General features: G+C 47.9%; 1 protein-coding gene across 1 annotated transcript in view; it reads right to left on the minus strand.

The window, feature by feature from the left end:
* The window catches only part of Xylt1 (xylosyltransferase 1), a 296,492-nt gene that overhangs the window by 205,389 nt on the left and 69,982 nt on the right, over nucleotides 1-21,121 (minus strand). Inside the window, exon 2 of the mRNA XM_050143246.1 lies at nucleotides 3,801-3,839. Coding sequence (XP_049999203.1) covers nucleotides 3,801-3,839 — 39 coding nt within the window. The remainder of the gene's footprint in view (nucleotides 1-3,800; nucleotides 3,840-21,121) is intronic.

A 21,121-nucleotide genomic window follows, 5' to 3' on the forward strand; every position in this document is an offset into this window, starting at 1 on the left:
AGCAGGCAATCCCACTGGGAGCAGAAAGAGCATTATGGAAGGAAGAGGGAAACTAGTTAGGACTCAGAATTCATATGAAAGCTGTCTCTGAAGGCTGAGCTCTTCCAAGGCCTCCATACCTGCCATCTTGCCCATGGCACATGGGTCACATTTACGATACTACTTTTTAACAGAAAATCTAACTTAGTCTTCTTGTCTGACTTACTTCCTGGAGGGCAGATGGGCAGAATTCCATTGCATATCCTGTGATGTACCAAGTCACATAAGACTTTGAGGCAAGTCACAAAAAACATTCGTACTTTGTTTGGGTTGTAATGGTGTGTCTGTCTGTCTGTCTGTCTCTCTTTCTCTGTATGTGTGTGTGTGTGTCTGTGTGTGTGTGTGTACAGAGGCCAGTGGTCAACCCAAGAGTCTCTCATTGGCCTAGAGTTCATCAAGTCGTATATGTTAGCTGGCCAATGAGTCTCTGCCTTCCAAGTTCTGGGATTAGAAGAGCACCATGATGTCCAGATTTATTTTCCTAATGGGGCTCTGGAGCAAGCACTTTACCAGCTGATACAGCTCTTCCCACCCGCTACAATGCCTCTCTAACATGCAAAGTCTAAAGTCATAAAGACAATATCCTGCAGCTCCTCTCAACACCCCAAAGGCCGTGGACCAGTTGAGACTGATGGGGGCATTGCTGAAGACTAATGGAACCTTTCCTCCAAAATGTGTTTTGCACTACCACACTGAGGCTTGGGTCCCTGGAACTCACAGAACCTTAAGAGTGGCCACTATGCAGGGGCTCTTCCCCCTCAACATGCTTTCCAAAGCCATGGGCACCCTCCATTGTTCCCATGGAGGTTCTGAAAAGATGATTGGATGAAGTCCAAGGCAAAGGGCACGGGATGGGCAAGTGCAAGGGAGAAGAGTGGCCTTCTGGGCTCTGGACACGGACTGCTTGTCCCCAGTATTCCTGAGCAGAACAAGCTACCTTCTGGGAAGGGTGGAGCAAAGAGAGGAGAATTATCACTCCACAAGCGGCCTCACGACCTACCCTGGGAGTTATCTTATGACCCAGGGTAGACAGGGAGGCAGACACTTCCCAAAACGCGACACATAACATCTGGGAACTCACAGAAATGGTTTTGGAGGATACCCAAAGGAAAGCTTTAATTATTTTTTTGTAATGTAGAATTTATTCAATACAATGCGAATATATGTGTGTGTGTGCGTATGTATGTGTAGATACATATTCATACCTGCATATACACAGGCATAGCTCTTCAAAGTTGTGATTTCACTAATAGGACTGATGATATAATGTCTTTAAACTTTGACCTCACTGGAATCTTGGATGGGCTCTTTCCCATTGTGGGAAATAATTATTAGGTGAAGACATGGTTCAACCTTGGATACTATTCCCTGGGTTCCATTGTTGTTGTGGTTTGTTTGTTTGTTTTTATGACAGAACCTCTCATTGGCCTGAAGCATGTAATGTACTGGCTGCTTTTATATTAATGACACTCCACCCATCACTAGGGGATAAACTGGTCCCCATGTATGAGACAACTCTAAATGTCTTCAGGACCTTCTCAGATATCCTCTGAGCATTAAAATTAAAACTAAAAGAGTGTGCAAAGAGGGGGCTGGAGAGATGGCTCAGTGGTTAAGAGCATTGCCTGCTCTTCCAAAGGTCCTGAGTTCAATTCCCGGCAACCACATGGTGGCTCACAACCATCTGTAATGAGGTCTGGTGCCCTCTTCTGGCCTGCAGACATACACACAGACAGAATATTGTATACATAATAAATAAATAAATAAAATATTAAAAAAAAAAAAGAGTGTGCAAAGAATGAGCAAAAGCAGAAGAGAGGACATGGGATTCTTCTCCTCAGAGACACACTGCCTGTCCTATTCTGCCATCGCTGGGTCTGCTCCTCCCTAGGACAGCTATACTGGTCTGCACCCTGGGACAAAAAGACAGACAAGCAGAGAGAAACCACAAAGATACAGTTCACTGCTATGGATGGACTTCTTAACAGTCAGGCCACCTTAAAGCCAGGTGGGTTTGTGAGTCTCCTCGCTCTCATTGGGAAGACTCAAGCAGAGATGCTGCTGAGTGGCCAGGACCCAGGGCTGGGGGAAGGCAAGGGAAAGCAGGTCGTATCTGCCAGCATGCCACAGAAAGCCCCAAAGGGCTGTTTCTCGTCCATGAAATGTGCAATATGTTTTACTGTGTCTGACACCTGGAAAGTGCTTCCTCTGGGGCTCAGAAGGTTACCCAGTCTGTCCTCCTTTTCTCTTTGCTGTCTAACCCAGGCATGGAGCTAAGGAGGCCATCAATTCAGAGACACGACACCTTCAAGGCCGGGAGGAAAGGCTGCAGTGCTGTGGTATAAGAGCTTATGCACACCCAGGTACCTTGATGTTCTGATTATTTCCCGTGACTCTCACCAGGACTCTGCCAGGTGGCATGTTCTAGATGGAGAAGGAATGACTTGGAGTTCAGACTCTCAAAAATGTCACAAGGCTAGAAGACACAGAAGTGTATTCTACCTGGGTCTCAGTGACTCTGGGGCAGATACCCAGAAAGAAGACACAAGGTCCAGGCCATGTCTTCATCTCTGGACTCATAGGTCATCGGCCCTACACAGAAACACTATTGCTAACTAGATCATTCAGAGTATTCCAGTATCCAAGCAGACAGAAAGTGCAATTTCCTGCTCTGGGAGCTGGGTCTTTGGAGACCCATTAAGAGAAAGCTGTTGCCAGACAAAAGGCTGGAGTCTATCTTTGAGTGGAGAGGTGTCATTGTCTGATCCCTTAAGAGTGAATCCAGGTGACATGGCCAGTTACCTGGCCAAGAGACCACCCTTCAGAAAGGCGAGTCACCTTAAGTCATGCTAAAGCGAGAGGAGAAATAGCCCTCTGATGAGATAATGCACTTTTTCTTCCCAGATTCCCTGCCCCTTAGTGCAGTCCCTACAAGCCACCAAGCAGTTCCTTTGGGTCTGCCTACCTCTCTCAGTCAGGACCAGAACGATGTCACTTTCCCTCTTTCTTCTCCTGTCTCCTCCTTTCAGATGTCACCCAGAGCCCAGGCACTCTTTCTCTGGAACTTTGGGTAATTTTTCCCACTTGTCATCTAAAGCCCTCTTCCAGCTGTGTAGCTGCTTGTCCACCGCGTGACGGCCCTCTATGCTGGCTTCCCTCAAAAGGCATGGCCCTTTCTTTTCTCTGTTTCTCTCCTCAGGGCAGCTGCCGAGCGCCACAGCTTGTCTACCTGAGAGCTTTCTTTTAAACTCTAATAAGACTGTTGAGCCCATTCTTCAGTTCCTTTTGTTGACAACGCTAAGACTGTCAAGAGGAGCCCCAGTTTCCCCGGCAGCGCTGGATGACTCTAGCAGGACTCCCCACATTTCCAGTAGCATTGTGCACCAAGTGTCCAGGAGCAGAGTCTGTCCAATCCGGAGAAGAGAAACAGCACCATCTGTGACCGGACATTCTTGTCTCTGATCTCCCTCTGCAGTCACCTGCTTCAGATCACTAAGGCAGGGGGATGCCTTCAGTGACCTGCCTGCATATATGTGTATGTATACAGAATTCCACACATGTATGCACAATCTACCAGCGTGGTTACACCTGGCTGTGCACACCACACATACAAATGAGGCAGGAGGGCATTGGGACATGACATGTCCGTCTGTCCCTTCCGAGTCCCTTGGGGCTCGGAGGACACACAGAGACGACCACAGAGCACTGATCACAGAACCTCAAGAGAAAGATAAGAGGCAAAGACCACGAGAGGCACTCACCTGGGTCTCTAGGGTGATCAGTGGACTCGGGTGTGGATCCTGTGGGGAGAACAGAGAAGACGCTCATAAATGGTGAGAGGAGGGGAGTCAGCTTCCAACCTGAACATCGCTTTCAACCCAGCTTGCTCTCCCAGTCAGGTGGGGCAGGTCAGACTCTGTCTTCCCCATGCTCTGAGGACTTCAGAAGTTGACCCAGTCTGCCCCCTACTGAATCCCAGCTTTCCTTTCCATTTCTAAGCCATGAAAGAGGCCCTAGATTGTCCATAAGAAGATCTGCTAAACAATGAAATGCTGAGAAGAAGGGGGTGAGTGCAGGCTCAGTCAGGAAAGCGCTCACTCCACAAGCATGAGGACGCGGGTTAGAGCACTGGCCTAAAAGGCTAGGGCAGGGATATGCGCCTATAATCTCAGAGCTGGGCATTGTGGCAGGCAGATCCTGAGGGCACTGCCAGCTAGCCTAACCTACTTGGTGTGCTCCATGCCAATGAGAGACCCTATCACAGAAAAGGGAAGATAGTTCCTGAAGAATGATAGCTGAGACTGTCCTCTGACACCCAGACATTTGTACCAGCACACATGCATGCACCATACACCCATAAGGTATTTATAAGAACACCATGTACCCACGTATACAGACAAGAAAAAGGAAAAGCACCTTTTCCATTCATCTCCAGTGTGTTCAGTGCCCTACCCCTCCCCCACATGAAAGAGACTTGGGTCCATAATAGAATTAAACATAAATACAAAGTTCTGGTTCATAACAAGATTGTGAGATTATGTCTAATCCTATAAGAATAAAAGACATGAGAAAGAGACAGAAAAGGAGGAGCCGATTCCTGTGTGAGTAGCACATTCCAGCATGCCAGGAAAGATCTTTTCAGGCCAGAGAAACATCCCATTCACTCAGTCTTGACAAAAGCCAATTGACTGGGGATGCTGGGTGGTAAAGTCTGGGGTCACAAAGCATAAATTCTGGGTCGGGGGAGGGACAGATGGAGGAGGCACCGACTAATGGGAGGTGATGGCATTCCTTCCCCAAGTGGTTTCCGAGGAAAACAGGAAACCCAGCACATAAAAAGGCTATTTCTGTCTATACCATGTCTGCTGGGAACTTAACCATCATATGTGTTCATGATTCTGGGAAAACCACCTTTGGCCACTTCTACAGAGAATAGCCATGCTTTTAAGGCCCTGGGCAGAAACCCAGCTTAAAACTTGGCTCTATCCAAACAGATTTTCCAATATAGGCTTCTAGGAAGCCATGCAAATAAGCACCAGGGTCCCCTTATCTAAATACCATGAATAAAAGGCGAGGGAAGACAAACTGTAACAGTCTCAACTCCTGCTGGAGAGGAACCGACCATTTGATTGAGAGAGAAACAGAGACAGAGAGAAACAAAATAAAACCTAGGGCCTCATGTATGCTAAACAAGCACCCCCCCCCCCTTTGATCTGTATTTTGAGGCCAGGTCTCTGTAAACTGCCTGGGCTGGCCTGCTGGAACTCACTGTATCCCAAGCTGGCCTTGAACTTACATTTCTCTTGCCTCCGTTTCCTAAATTGCTGGGCTCACAGGCTTGCATCATCAAGCCTGATACCATTTGCTTCCTTTAAACATGTTTTAAATTATTTTTTTTCTGAGACAATGTCTATGTAGCCCAAGCTGGCATGATACTTGCTATGCTGCTCAGGCTAAACTCAAACCCATGGCCATTCTTCTCTTCTTGGGACTTCAGGAACACACTACCAGATCACCCATCTCCTTTCTCGATCTCTTTGGCAATTATCTTCCTCATGACACATTTGAGGCATGCTCTCAGGCACATTTTGACCTCTGGACTTCCCTTGAAGGTAAAGACTTCATCTTCCCCCAATTCCAGGTGTCGAGTCCAAGTCCCAGCACATCCCTGGCACAGTTCAGGGATGTTGCCAAGGAGACACCTCGCTCACTCTGGCTTTCATACCAGCTGAGCACAGCAAGTCCTTGCACCGAGCAAAACACTAAGATGAGCTTTCTCTTCACTCTGCCATATTGCAAAGCTGACACACGAGGAACTGATGAGGGGTCTTGGAGAAACAGCTTAGGCCTTGCCACCGTTATCTCTCCTGACCTTTTCCCAGGATAGGATTCAGCTATGACCCACCAGAACTCAACGTTTACTGAGATACTTAGGGTGAAAAACACAGCCTCACTATTCTCCCTAACCTTACAGAGACCCCTCTAGCCACACGCTTATTGTTTCTATGATCAATGATGTTCAATGCTGGAGAGCTGAGCCTGGCTCCCTGTCGAGCAGCCACACAGGGCAGGACCCAGTTTACTCTTGCAGAGACAGATTCAGCCTCCCCATCTGCGGCTGGCAGCAGACCCTGGGAGCAGCAGACCCTGGGCACAGCAGACCCCAGGAGCGGGATCCTGTTTGACCCACACTGTGAGAGTACATAGCCCCATCTTCATGTCACCACCGGCCGGAGCGTGCTTGTCGATTCTAACTGTCCCTCTGCCCATATTCATTGAGATTTGAGTCGGAACAGAAAAAGCTGTAGCTCACTCTCAAAATTAGCCACCTTCTCCAAAGCCAAATCCTAGCCAGTGCTGCACGGGGCATTGGGTGAATGCCCAGATTAATTAAGTCGTGCTTCACGGCCCATTTGGCTATTGTGTGGGGCTTATGCTTCGTTGCTCAGAATCCCAAGACAGCGACGAAAGGGGGAATGCCATCCCGAACCCCTTAAAAACAACTTCACTGAGAAAGACCTTCCTTGGAAAGCCAAGGAAAATCTCTGCCAACTATGTGGATGATATCAAGTGACTGGTCTCTTGACACAGCGCAGCCTCTACTCTTTATCTGGGGTACCCAAATCACAGACCCTGTCACACATGGTCAGGAGTCCAAGGTTCATTTCAAAAGCTTCTGGGAGAGGGAGCACAAAGGGTCCTTATTTAGGATCTTAATTAACTGGCCAGGAAGTGGATGAAGCACTCACTAGGGGCCTGTGTCGTTAACACTGGGCTGTTCTCATGCCAACCACACTTCCTTTTCCTCCCTGGGTGCACACTGAAAATGTGAGACTCTCCCTAACCAGCAGGGGCCCGAGGACTCCAGGTAAGGCTGCATATCTGTGAGGTCTCACTCACAGTAACAACCTCTTTAATTGGAAAGGCTAACGAAGTGGAACTGGGTCAATGATGCCGTCTGCCTAATCCATCGTGTCTGTCTAAATTGGGACTCTTAGGTTTACAGTAGAGTAAATTCCTGTCTGTCAGAGAGAAGGCTTTAGGAGACCAAAGGGGAATTTGCAACGTGCTTGCCCGATCCAGTGGAGTGCTCCTGGAATCCTAATGAGGATGCAGGACCACAGAACCTCCTGTGCTAAGGAAGGCCCTTAAGGCACCGACTGCAATGACAAACTGGAGGAGGCAAGCGGAGAATGGAGGAGAGCGAATTAGTGACCCTCGTTCCTCACGGCCCCCTAGAGTCACACTCTGTGGCTGTGGGACTTTGAGGTTCATTATGGCATGCTGCCCTACAGCCTCAGCTTGGCCAGGGCCACTTCACTTGGTCCGCGTGAAGTTTATTAGGACATGTCATCCACAGAAGTGAAAGATATGCTTGAACACAACCCTCTGTGGTTGTGTCATCTCAAGAAGAATATGACTCAGGTGGCCTGCTGGTGCAAGGAAGTGGAGACCCATGTGGAGAGACATGGAACCAACCTGCAGCTTAGACTAAGCCTAGTCTAGACCAACTGACCTCTAACCACCATGAAAGCACAGAGGAAATACATAATGCTATTTTCATGCAGTGAGTTCGAGGTCATTTGTTACACAGCATGACTGTGGTCATATCTAATTCATATACGTTCTAAACACTGACCTTGAGAGAACTAAAATGTATTGCCAGAAACCCCCACAACCTTGCAACTCACCAACTCACATTTCTTAAGTCTACAACTGCATTCAAAGGAAAAAAAACTTGGAAAACTACAACGAGCAGCTCTCATTTATCAGGGTTGGGCACTCTGCTAGCTGCACCATGACATGAAGCGAGATGCACTTGGCCATGAGGACCCTGCATGGCCTCTGAGGTCACCTTCGGCATCCTACAGGATTCTCCAGAAGGAATCACTAGCGGCCACTAAGATGTCCACTAAGGATTCTCTTTCCCCGCGAATATACAACTTCCATTCCTCGACTTTATTAACTTTACTACTTAATCAAGGCTTAGAACAGTTAAACACTGCTATGGGAGTGTTCCTTGTTCAGAATGCTTGGAGCCAGAAGTGATGTTGGAATTCTGAGCATCTGCAGTAGTTGCATGAACAGACCTGATGCCGCCTTTTCCGATGTCAGAGAACTAGGTTTGGAAGGAAGGGGATGCTTACAAGCAACAGCAGCTGATGTCTGGTGAAATCTTTCCACACTCCAGGCCCTGGGCTTGCCTCCTATACGGCCACCATCTCATTTCCCCTGCAACAACCCTCAGATGATAAGCTAGAGAATCCGGTAACCAGAGAAAGCGAGAACAGCCTGCCCAAGTCACACAGGAGAGCGCCGAGCCACAGATGGTCCTCTGTCTCATGGAGAATATAGCCCGAGAGGATAGCCCCACTTGGAAAAAGCCATCTTGCACTTGAGCTCATGTCTACTGGAGACACATTCAGCAATAGGCAATACCATCTCAACAAACACCAGACCCCCCCACACACACACTTTAATATCTGTATACATGTATACATCAAAGATACCATTGAGAAAACTTAACACGGATAACATGACCACCCCGTAGGATCAAGTCTTCTGACACATGAGTTTGATCCCTGCCACTAAGGGACCTTGAGGAGTTAGCCAGGTCAGGCCACATGTGCTTACAGAGTTCTATGCCAGCAGCTTGCACTGTGCCTGCCGGTCACCACAGGGAAGCCAGGCATGAGTCAGAGAGACTCTGTGTACAGTTGCCTCTGGCTAACTGTTCAATCCGAGGAGAGTCAGATCGCAGTCTTAGAGAAATGAAACTCATCTGTCCACCACCAGTTTTGTTCATAAGAACAGGAAGCTGAACTCAAACACTGTCTAGTCTGTGGAGACCAAAGGCCAGCTTCTAACAAGCAACTAAACTCCAGTAGAGAAAGTGGGGAGGAGGTAGTGTGCCTCTGGACCCCAACCCTGCACCAAGCACTTCTGTGTTTTTGGTTTTGCTCTAAGGACACGACAGGCAGTTTGTTATTGGACATTAGGCAATGGCTTGGGGCGGAGGTGACAATGACTCACGTCTTCCACACAGCCCTATGAAGTCAATGGGCCCTTACAGTACACCCTGTGTCTCAACCATTCCCATGAGATGTGTCTGAAGACTAGCTTGGCTCTCTCTCACGTGAACCCTGTGACTGTGAGTAGAAACTGAAAAACTTCCACCATGGAGATGTGCTCTAAGCAGGGGCAGAGCTCCGCCGGGTCACTGCTTACTATTAAGCACAGATCCCTGGATTTACCTGTCAGCACCATATGGCCTAGGTGTGAAGTTACATGCCTGCGATCTCAGCATGTGGAGGCTACAGGAAGACTGGAAGCTCGTTCAAGGCCATCCTCGAAGACATACTGAGTTCCAGGCCAGCCTGAGCTACATAGGGCCTTGTCTCAAAAAGAAAAAAAAATGCCTTTAATTTAGTTATCTAGCGCTAACTAGAAGGACTAAAAACATCACCCCCAAACACCCCAACACTCCAGAGACACAGGCTTGCCAGAGGCCACCAGTGGAAGCTGAGTCTGGAGACCAAGTCAGAAGCCCTCTGTTCTCCTTTCCTCATTGCTGCGACCAAACCCCCAATAGAAGCAATGGAGGGAGGAGGCTGGCTCATGGTTCAGGGTGGTCTGTGAGAACACAGGGAAGGCACGGTGGAGTTTATGAAAGCAGGGACCTGTGGGTGTCACTCCTTGCATCTTGGTGTACTAGAAGGTACATTTTTCACTAGAAGGTTCCTCAACCCCATAGACCAGTACCACCCTGTAGGATCAAGTCTTCTGATACATGAGGCTGGGCGGGGGCATTTTACTTCCAGATCAAAATGCCTTCAAAGACACTTTAGTTATATAGACATGGGTCAGAGCCTGGCACAGGGCAAGGGTGCTCAGGGGAAGAAAGGGCAGGTCAGAGGTCAGCTCTGAGTTCAAATCATGCTTAACCACTGTATTAGTTCGCTTGACTTGCCATAGCACCACACAGAGTGGTCGATGCAAACACAACAGATACTCATTTACTCCATGGACTAGGTTCTGAAGACCTAAGTCAAGGTGCTGCAGGCTTGCTTTGAAGTAGTCTCCTCCACTGGCTTACAGAGACCCCTTCTCATGGGACTTTTGTTCTAATGGTTCCCTGGTGTCTCTGAAGCCAAACCTCTTCTTTGTGCAATGACAGCACATTGGATGCCCCACGAAGGTGTCGTATCACTTTTTTAAAGAACCCATCTCCAAGTGCAGTAGCATTTGGAGATACTGAGGGTTAGAGTCTCCATGAGGAATGCTGAATGGACGCCATTCAAACTGCACCAAACAGCAGTGACCTCAGGCGAACCCTGCAGAGCAGAAGAGACTAGCTTCCCCCATAGTCGTTGTGAATGTGGAACATAGGACTTATTGTGTGGGACACATGGAGCATTCCTAATACACTCTCCCTAGTAAGTATAAACCTAGAGCGACCTGGACAGACCTAGAGATACAGTGCCCTCATCTTTGAGAGCAGAAAACAGCTGACATTGTCAGTCCTCCTGAACATCCCATTAAAACAGATGTTTAAAAGATGTGCATGTTTTTAATCCCAGAATTCACTTGGATCTCTGTGAGTGTAAGGCCAGCGTGGCCTACATAGAGAGCTCTAGGCTAGCTGGGGCTATGCAGTGAGACCCTATCTGGAAAAATAATGCTTGTGGGTTCAAAACAATCTTCCTTTCATTTTTCATGCCATCTTAATGAACATGTTGACATATCCCTGCATATACAACTCTAATAAGGCACAATTCCTCTGAAACCCAAGTTTCCTGTAGACACCAACTACTCCATCTTAGCAAGGAGTGCACGAAAGTCGCCAAGGCCATTTCATGTGTTCTCTGTGTGCCAAACAGATACACTAGCTGTAGCCCTGCCTGAGGACGCCTCTGCTCCCCTGTAATTGATACTCATGGTGGGGGAAAGTCCGTTCACAAACAGTGCTCGGAAGGGCAAGAGACAGGACCAAGGGATTGATTTCTCTGATGCCAGATGGGCACCCTTTAACTTCTATTTCCCAAGGTAGGAACTCCCTTAATGGTATTCTAAGCAAAAGTTCAAAAGAGCTACATTTTTACTGAATGCCCTTAGGCCATTCTCACCTAAAGGGATCCTCAGGGCCTCTGCCCTGTATCAGGAAGATATAACCCAGGTGAAGTAACAAAGGCAGAACTCGCATCTCGATACAGCTGGCCACTGAGTAACTCTTCACACATCTGATGCTGGGGGCATCTGCGTCCTGATGAATTTTTCTGCAATACTCTAGCTGTTTATTTCTTCCTCTCCTGCCCCATGGAAATGTCTACTGCTGGCCTCTACTTAACACTTCCTCCCTCAGGGGATATGGTTTCTTCTCACCTCTTTCTCAAGCTCTAAACACAGCAATGGATGCCACACAATGGCGGTTTCTCTCTATGTCTCCTTGGGATTTCCCCGAGGACTTCTTTCACCTATGTGGCCCTGGCAATGAAGGCAAGGCACAAGGCTGCCAAGTGATACTGAGTGATGAAGAAGGGTTGTCAGGGTCACAGAGCTCTCCCTGTCACCTCAGGGAGGCGTGTTCTGGTTTGGCTGCAGGCCGGAATCACACAGAACACTCCTTGCTGTAAAGTGATAACCCCACATTCAAATCGGGATGGGGGTGAAAAACAGAGACCCCACAGAGAGGGAGGGGGCATGGCAGTGCTTTCATTGTTGCAGGGCACTTCTGTCTTTCTCTTGCTACCTTCCAAATTTAAAAAGATTTGAACATGTATAGGTCTCCTTCCTGTTCAACACCCTTTCCATCTACTTTAAATCCAAATCCCTCCAGGGATCTGCAGTGAAGCTCAAGCCAGTGGAGCCGGGAGTTCATCACCCACGGCCTGGGGTAATACGACAGAGAACTCATGAGATCTGAGTCATCACCATAATGCCTCCACTCCCTCGTGTGTGGACCCTGCACCATGAAAGGTTAAGAAAACCATCTATCACTGGTATGTGCCATTTTGTTCTTTGTACCTGAAAGTGTCCACTATTCCTTAAGAAGATGGCTGCCAGGGAAGTATTCCCTGTCCAAGCACGGTCAGTGAGCTCTAGGTTCAACAAGGAATCCTGTCTTGGAACAAAAGGTGGCAGGCTGGGGCGAGGGCTGCACTGGCAAAATGCTGGCTGGACAAAGCTGAGGATCTCCAGCACCCACCTAAAAGCCAGGTGTGGCAATGGGCACCTGGTACCCTAGCACTGGGGCAGGGAATCGGGCCGGCTGGATCTCAGGGCCTGCCTGGCAGTCAGTCAGTCTAGTCAGTGAAGTTCAGTGTGAGACTCTGTTCCAAATACCTAAGGTGGAGAAATAGCTGAGGCTGACACCTCCTGGCAACCTCCAGACCTGAACACGGACCTTCATGAACAATTGCTCCCACAGACGAATGCGCATGTGCACATTTACCACACCACAAAAAAATAAATAAGGGCATACATCTGGCCACCGCTAACAGTAATCAGACATGAGGGAGCATTAGGACTCTCCTCAGTGTAGGGCCCTGTACTAAGCAGGCCACTGAAATCTCATGTTTGTGAGGTGACATTAAAAGCTCATCTATCAGATGGTGAAACTGATGCTTGGACCATTAGTAGGTATCTCTGAGGGTCTGGCTCTGAAGTGACTCTCCAAAAGGATCATACAGTGAAAGGTTGGTCCCTAGGTAGGAACGTGACTTGGAGAATATTTGGAGAAGAAATATTAGGTAATGCCTAATGAAAAGAAGTAGATCATGGAAAGAACAACTCCTTGGAGATAGTTCCTGTTCTTTCTCTCCCTGTCTCTCTCCTTCCTTCCTACCTGCCCCGAGCCTCCTATACAATCTCACCATGCTACCCTGCCGCAGCATGATCCCAGAATCACAGCCAGAGAACTATGGCTGCAGCCTGCAGGACAAACCATCCTCCCCCTCTGTTGTTCCCAAAGGATGCTAGCCCAGCTACGGAAAAGCAGCTGATGCAATGGCAGAGCCAGCACTTGGACCACAGGGCTCGGTGCCATGGATGCACTTGTTGACCACTATGCGACAAGTGTCCTCAATGGTCAGGACCACGGCCACACGACCAATGGGAATCACCAACCCCATTTCACAAGCTTAATGGTCAGTGCTTAGTAGGAACCCACAAGGGCTAGGGGACTGGATCAAATGTTCCTAGTTCCTGCTCTCCCCATTTCCTTGCTGTGGGTCTTCGAGTTAATGATTGTGACAGTGAATTAAATTACAGGGACTGAGGAGCCAGTTAGAAAATATGTTTGCCCCACAAGCATAAAGCCCTGAGTTCATTCCTCAGAGCCATGTTAAAAACTGGGGAGGTGGACACAGGAGGATTCCTGCGGCTCACTGGCCAGCCAGTGTGGCCTACAAAGAGCTCCAGGTCTCTGAGGGAGATTCTATCCCCAAACATAAGATCGGTGGATCCTAAGGGGCAGCACCCAAGGGCTATTTATGCCTTCCATGTACACACTCACTCATGATGGGACATACACATACGAAAACACACGCCTGCACACTCAAGAGCAATAATAATAATGAGGGCAACAAGGATATCTCGTCCTTGCTGTGGAAACCGATGGAGATGGTGTCCCTAGCCTGACTCAGCTTTAGCTCAGAGTGGGAAAGTCAGAGGCAGTCTTCCTCTGAGGACAGTTACTGTCACTTCACAGTTCCCTTCGTTTTAAGTTAAAAATCACTTCAGGCCACAAAGAGGCCCCACCATATAGCACACTCATCCTTTGCCCAGTGCCACACAGACAGGAGCTCCCTCCTGGGCTTCTGAATGTGCTCATCCAGTTATGCACGGAAGGACATCTGCCAGGAGCTGGCCACACAAGCCATGCCCCAAGCTTAGCTCTGTCATCAGCATTTCCCGGGCACCTACCAATTCTGCATTCACTTGCTGGGGTGGCCAAGATGGCAGAAACCATCCTGGAACCGATGTCAGTGATGTTATTTACCACCTGGTGTTTCAGTGACACTATGCTGTGTCCTGTAGCTTTGGGGACTGGTAAGGAAGGGCTTTATTCCACAGGAACAAAGGATTTGAACCCAGAGGTGAGATTAAGAGCAAAAGAGTAAGAGAAGAGAACTTAGAGACACAGGTGTGTAGCTACATCCCTCTGCAGGGCCTATGAGGGTGTGTGTGTGTGTATGTTTGTGGTGTATACATATATGGTTTTTGAGAGAGCATCTCATGAAGTCCAGGTTGGCCTCAGACTTGTTACGTAGCCAAGGATGACTGTGAACATTTGAGTGTCCTTCCTCCAGCTCCCAAATTCCCAAATACTGGCACTACAGGGGAGTGCACAATGCCCGGTTTGTGCGCTGCTGGGGATTGAACCCAGGGCTTCACAGGTGGTAGGTAAGCCCTCTCCTAAGGGAGCCATATTCCCAGTCCATCATGAAGGTATTGCTCAGCCATGACGTGGCTTCAGATTCTCAATATGGCAAATGAGGAGACATCATAGACAGACTCCATCTTTCCTCTGAGATTGATTTAGTGATCGCTGACCTCAGTCTAGGCCTCCTGCTTTCCGGTGAGTCATGTGACAGCCAGGAGAGAAGTGTATTTCCTAAGGGCTACCTCCAGTCTGAATCAAAATTCAGTATGGCTGGGAATGGAGCCAGTGGTAGGTCATTTGCCTAGCATGTGATCCGGGGATTTGATCCCCAACACTGCCAAAATCGGAGCCTGGGATCCAAGTTTCTAGACGTTCCTGAGTCCCAGATTCATCCTGCTTTGCCAAAACAAATTTCTCAGCCTTCCCAGGCTCCTCTCCTTTTTTCTTTCTGTTCGTCTTGTACCAGTACATATTTTGTACCAAAGGCACCACATCCCAGCTCTGGAAGAGTGACTCAGCTCTGCTTCATAGGTGGAACACTTCCAAGAGACCACACACAGAAATGCCAACACAAGCCAGGAGGGGAAAAACCAATTTTGAGGGCAGGGAGGAAAGAGCTCTGGGCTCCAGACTCTGGGATGGCAGGAGGTCCTCCCTGGGCTGGGAGAACGGCTAAAAATGTGTGGTCACTCTGAGGACCCGAGGAAGCAGATGGTCTTTCTACATTCAGGGGTCAGAACACCTCCGCAGAGGAAGGCCCAGCATCACTTCCCGAACCACCCCCATATCTTTGTGACACTGGTGAGGTTACCAGTGATGATGATGATGACGACGATGGTCATTTTATTTTTCAATGCTGGTCATATAATTCAGAACCTAGTGTTTGCTAGGCTAATCCAAGACGTGGTGTGTTATGCTAGTGGATAACTTCTTCAACATGGCCCCATCTCATCCTAGTCCCAGCTTCACTGGAGCAACCCCAGCACGATGATGGCCATCTTCACAGCTACCGTTCGCTGGTTCTTAAAAAGGCACCACAATCAGCAAGTGTCAACAATAAAAACATGAGCATCATTTTATGACATCTTCCAGCCACTCTGGCAGAACATGCATAATACTCATCGTGGGAATGAGGACGTGGCTTGGTTGGTAGAACACTTGCTTAGCATGCATCCTGAGCACTGCATAACACAGGGACAAGCTGGAACACACCTGCAATCTTAACAGTCAGGAGACACCTGAAGGAGGGTCAGAAGTTCAAGGTCATCCTTAGCCAGACTGAGGTCAGACTGGGCGGTATACTTGCCTCTAAGACAGACAGAAAGACAGACATATGGAAAACAAAACACCCCTATAGTCTGGAAACATAAGCAATTTATTTCGATATTTCTACCATGAGGAGGTGTTCTTTGTGACATCATGTGTTTATTGGTTTCCACATTACAGATATCCTGGGGTATTGTTCCTAATTTAAAGAGGTAGAACTATGGCTCAGGCAGGCAAGAGACTTGCTCAGAACCAGACAGCCAGGTGAGTTTAACCTTTACTATTTGAAAATCAACAACAAAAGAGGACCCAGGACACTCAGGTGTGGTCTGCTTTGACCTATGCAAAAAGCGACACATTTTTAAAAACAGTTGCAGCCATTTCAATGTTGGATGACATCTCTTCAGATTCATGAATGCCTTTTGTCGAGATGTCAGCAGATGTGGCAAAGACAGGCAGGCCTCAGGGCCACAGCAAGAACCGCATGGCTGCTGCCTCTTAGAGTCAGACAAGGACTCTGAGCTGTAGAGTCAGTCCAGTCAACCAGCCTGTGACTGGGAAGCACCTAACCTCATAACTCCTCAACCTCAGGGTCCAGGCTTTATCTTACATAACCCCACATGACAAACTTTCCATATTGCCTGTGGACAACTTCTCCAATATGCCTCAATCTCACCTCAGCCCCAGGAATGAATGTCCAGGATATAGTGCTATGACCTCACAGGAGAAACAAGATTCTAATGAGAAACATGACCATTGAATGGTAAACCTCTACATTGAACTTCATTGTATGTTGGTGTGTGTGTTGCTTGTGTATGTGATTCTGTGTGCTCACACTTCTGCATGCACTTGCATAGTGTGAAGGCCAGAGGTTAACATCAAGAGTCTTTCACAATTGCTCTCACTGAACCTGGAGCTCACCCATCTAGCTAGGCTAGGCAGCCAATAGATCCTCTTGTCCCCACATCAGTGCTGTGCCAACAAGTGCCCCTATATGCACTGGGCTCTTCGCAGGACACTGGGGCTATGGACTTAGACCCTCAGATTTGTGTGGCACGCACTTTATCAACAGAACCATCTCCTCTGCCTCACAGTCTTGTCTCAGGGGGACTGTGAGTTGGGAGGGGAGAGGGGGCTGTGGGTCAGGAGGGAGGTGGCAGGCGGGAGTAGGCAGAACAGGAAGGAGTTCCTGGTGTTCTATGTCCGCTAGCTTCCTGCAGCCGCCTCTGCAGCTGCCTGCAGACTGTGGGGCTGTTTTCCTCTGAGCCCTGGAAGGAAGTGCTCTCATCACCCACAACAACAGACTTGGCCCAAGTAGCCAAAAACGTGCACAGCCCCCAGAGGCAGGAAGACCAAAGAAAGCCCAGTCTGAGACAGCGTGTTGCTCTCTGCTCACAAAGCTCCAGCTGAGAGAAAGGGACAGGACCAGGCTAGAGGAAGGGAAGGGGGTACAGGGCACCCCGATGTACAATGAACTCCTTTCTCTAGCGAATAAGCAACTCTCCTCAACTCTGCCTCAATGGCTTTGTTTCTGAACCGACCAATTCTGCACCCAGAAAGCCCAACTTGTCAGACCTCCTGCCAAGGTCAAGCAAGAGCCTGAGATCCCCAGGCAAGTTGATAATTGACACCCAGGGGACAACTTCTGTGCTAATTCCTGTTGGGTTGAGCCAAAGCCCACAATGCTTCTCTTTATTTCTATGCCTTTCTGCACTGGGTGGGAGGAGGACGCTAGCTCAAATGCATGCCATGCTTGGCGTTTCTGCAGGCTCCATTCAGGGGATGCAGTGCTTCCTTCCCAAGAACTTCATTGAGACATCTGCAGGGGAGGGTGAGAAAGAACGGAGGAAGCAGACCCTAGCTAAAGTCTGAGTTCTCCAATGATACTCATCCCCGACACAGTGTTGACCTCAAAGCTCCAGAGCCTCTGTGCGGAGGGCACTTGGGGGCTCTGACTACCAGAGACTTCACAGAAGTAGCAAATGAACTGGGACCAGCATGCTTCATTCAGCTCAGAAGGGCTTTGATCAGCCATGCGGTAAGAACGAAAGCGTGACACTGAGTGCCAATCTTCACATACAGATGCAAAATTCCCAAGTTTCTTGGCAGAACTGAAGATCTGATAACACACATCCAACATCTCCTGAGGGCACTGCCCACCTGGGCTGAACAGCAACCTTTCCTCGGGGAAGAAGCATGGGCCCAGCAGTTTGGCAAGGCCTCTGTGCCAACACAATTTTTCCACTTGGGATACTCTTGCATGGTGAGAATGGGGATTTGTGGAAGTGTGAACTGGGGTTCATAATCTCTGGCTTAGTGGGTCTGAGTCATGCCTTGTGGTTTCAGAAGGAAAAACTAGGTTTAGAGAAAAGCTTGGAACAATAGGATAAGAGCTTTCCACTAAGAAAACTTGTTTACAATGCCCAAGGATGACACAGCCTAAGAGAAGTACGTGATGATATACCCAGGGATACTAGGTTAAAAGTAGTGAATGCAGCCAGAGAAGGAGTATGATCCCATGGCCGCTTTCTTACTCTGATCTACATATCCATTCTTCAGAGGTTTAGCTACAAATGGAACCAAGAAAGTGACCACTGAAATAAAGCCAGCCATACAAACTTTTTGGATGCTTCAGGCATATAGAAGCTATATTCACGTGATGCTACACTAAGTGTACAATAGCATTTTATTCAAAAGCAGGCACATAACTTAATAAAAAGAATCAGCTGATGAAAATGCTAATGATCAGGCTGCAGAGATGGCTCAGCGGTTCAGAGCATTGCCCGCTCTTCCAAAGGTCCTGAGTTCAATTCCCAGCAACCACATGGTGGCTCATAACCATCTGTAATGAGGTCTGGTGCCCTCTTCTGGCATGCAGGGATACATGCAGACAGAATATTGTATACATAATAAAAATAAATATTTTTAAAAAAATGCCAATGATCACCAAAGTTGTTGGTGCTCACAGACTTGCCTACTGGGAGGTGGCAACAGTTCTTCAATGTGAACAATGTACACAAATTGTACTGCAAAGTGCAATAACATGTGGTGTGTTCGTACTGCTTGGATAACTTGCCCCATTTCCCCAAGGTTGAGGACTGCCCCTTTGTTTGGATGTTTAATCGAGTCAGCTTAGGATGGGTCCATAGAACACCCTGGGTGAATACTTACTAACTCTAAATCCAATGAATCTCAAACCCTGCTAGGTTGTAATCTAATAGGCAGATGGGAGAGAGATGCTCAAAGCCCAAGATGAATGGTGGGATATTCCCTGACTGTAAGGTGCGGGACAGCCTCCCCACACAGAAAAGCGTGTGTAGAAATGACAGGGCATCACTGGTCCGTTGATGTCTATGTTACGAAAGCAGAAAGAATATTGTTTATGTGATGCATGGTATAGGCTCTACTGGATTATATTTTATGTGTGGATGTCATAAATCTAAAGTACGTTCTCAAAGCTGGGGGGGGTATACTTCAGTGGAAGAGCACACCTTAGCATGCATGAATCCTTGGGTTTAATGTCCAGCATTACACATAAAAACTTAAAATACAGGTATGTATACACCGTCTCTTCCATTCTAAAAACTAGGAGAAGATCTCCACATTGTCCACCTAGTGCCTCAAATTTTTCAAAATTCTCTGAGTCACCCCACTCCTGGTACTAGTAGTCCATGTTTTAGGTGTAAAATGGGGGAAAAGCCAGCATCAGGTTCCCCCAAACCAACGTTGATCTCTGAGCTAGAACAGAAGCAGGAATGAATAAGAGGAAAATCATTCCAAATTCCACTTCTAGACTTTGCATTTATAATCATGCTTGCAGGAGCATCCTCAAACACCAAAAGAGGGGAATGTTAGAGTTCTTCCGATCTCACCTGCTAACTGTGTTTACATGCTAACAGTGTTTCTCAGGGATAATTATCTTATTACTAGTTCGCTAATCTTTTCAATCTTTCCAACACAGTTTACAGCTGCAGACTTCAAAAATTAAGGCTAATTACGACCCTGCTTTCGGCAGGTAGAGCAAACTGCTTACACATTTTAACAGAGTAGGAGAAAATCAGTTTGGAGACAGAAGGGGAGAGGGGCACAATGTCAAAAGTAGAGAGACGTTCTACAGCTTCTATCCATGTGCGGGTTTCAATGCCAGGACAGTGGTCCCTTAGCGTGCTCAGGGGATTCTCCCAGGATTCCCTACAGATCCCAAATCACCAGGAATCAAGCTCCTTCTGTCAAATACACAAGTGCCTGCATAAAACATGAAAGTGTGCTCTTGTTTGTGCTAAGGGATCTCTTGCTTAATCGGGATGTTTAATACAGTGTAAACACTGGGTAAACTGTTCTCAAGCCATACCAAAGAAGAATGATCTCAAAAGGCTGTGTGTGAACTGACACAAATCCTCATTAGATATCATCTTCTTGGGCTCAGGGGATGGCTCAGTGCATAAGAGCACTTGCTGCACAAGCGCGAGGGCCTGAGTTCAAATCTCCGACATCCATGTTAAAAAAAAAAACAGGGGCATAGCTACAAGCACACCTGCAATTCCTGTGCTGTTGGGGGATGACGGCAGGTCACTGGGGATTGCTGGTTGCCAGCTTAGCTGAGGTTCAGTGAGAGACTAAGTCTCAAAGGCATAAGGAGGAGAGTGATACAGAACACCCAACGTCCTCTGGCTTCTGAAAATGTGCATGCGTGCATCGGTTCAAATGTGCTCACTCATGCACACTCGCACATACACATGTGCACACACACCGAGAGAGAAAGAGAGAGACACAGAGAGAGAGAGAGAGAGAGAGAAACAGAGAGAGAGGAGAGAGAGCGGGTAGAGAGACAGAGAGAGAGAGAAACAGAGAGAGGAGAGAGGAGAGAGACAGAGAGAGAGAGAGAGACAGAGACAGAGACAGAGCAGAGAGACAGAGAGACTAGCTTCTTTCCAGCCACCCTAGCTATATCCACTAAGCTTTTTGTTGCGCAGTCGTAGCTAAGGCCCCTCTGATCAGGCACGCAGCGAGACACCATGCTGGAGATTTCAAGATGAATTTCCAATAATTTCTATTTTCCATTTAGAGGGATCATCGCACATCCATACAGTGGAAGCCAAGAGGTTGCTCCCACCCAGCAAGCTTTACAAGTTATTCAGTCTTCCATATTGTTATGGACGAGGAGAAAATCAAGAGGGGACACGTGACAGCACATTAAAGTCTGATAAAATATCTTTCTTCTGTCTAAAATGAAAAGACTAAAAAAAATCAATCTAGGTTAGATAAAGGTCAATTTGTAGCCCCGAGTCCAAGGGCTTGGGAAAATGACACGGATATTTGCAGGCTATGAGAAATGAAGAGTCAGGCTGCAGCTGCAGGGAGGAACGGGAGCTCCTGCCTGGCACACTCAGGAGCCTGGGTTCTATCTCTGCAGGAGAGAGAAGAAGAGGGTCG

The sequence above is a fragment of the Alexandromys fortis genome, unplaced genomic scaffold (genome assembly GCF_014885135.2).
Source record: "Alexandromys fortis isolate MF-2015 unplaced genomic scaffold, M_Fortis_MF-2015_v1.1 scaffold_45, whole genome shotgun sequence".
NCBI lineage: Eukaryota > Metazoa > Chordata > Mammalia > Rodentia > Cricetidae > Alexandromys > Alexandromys fortis.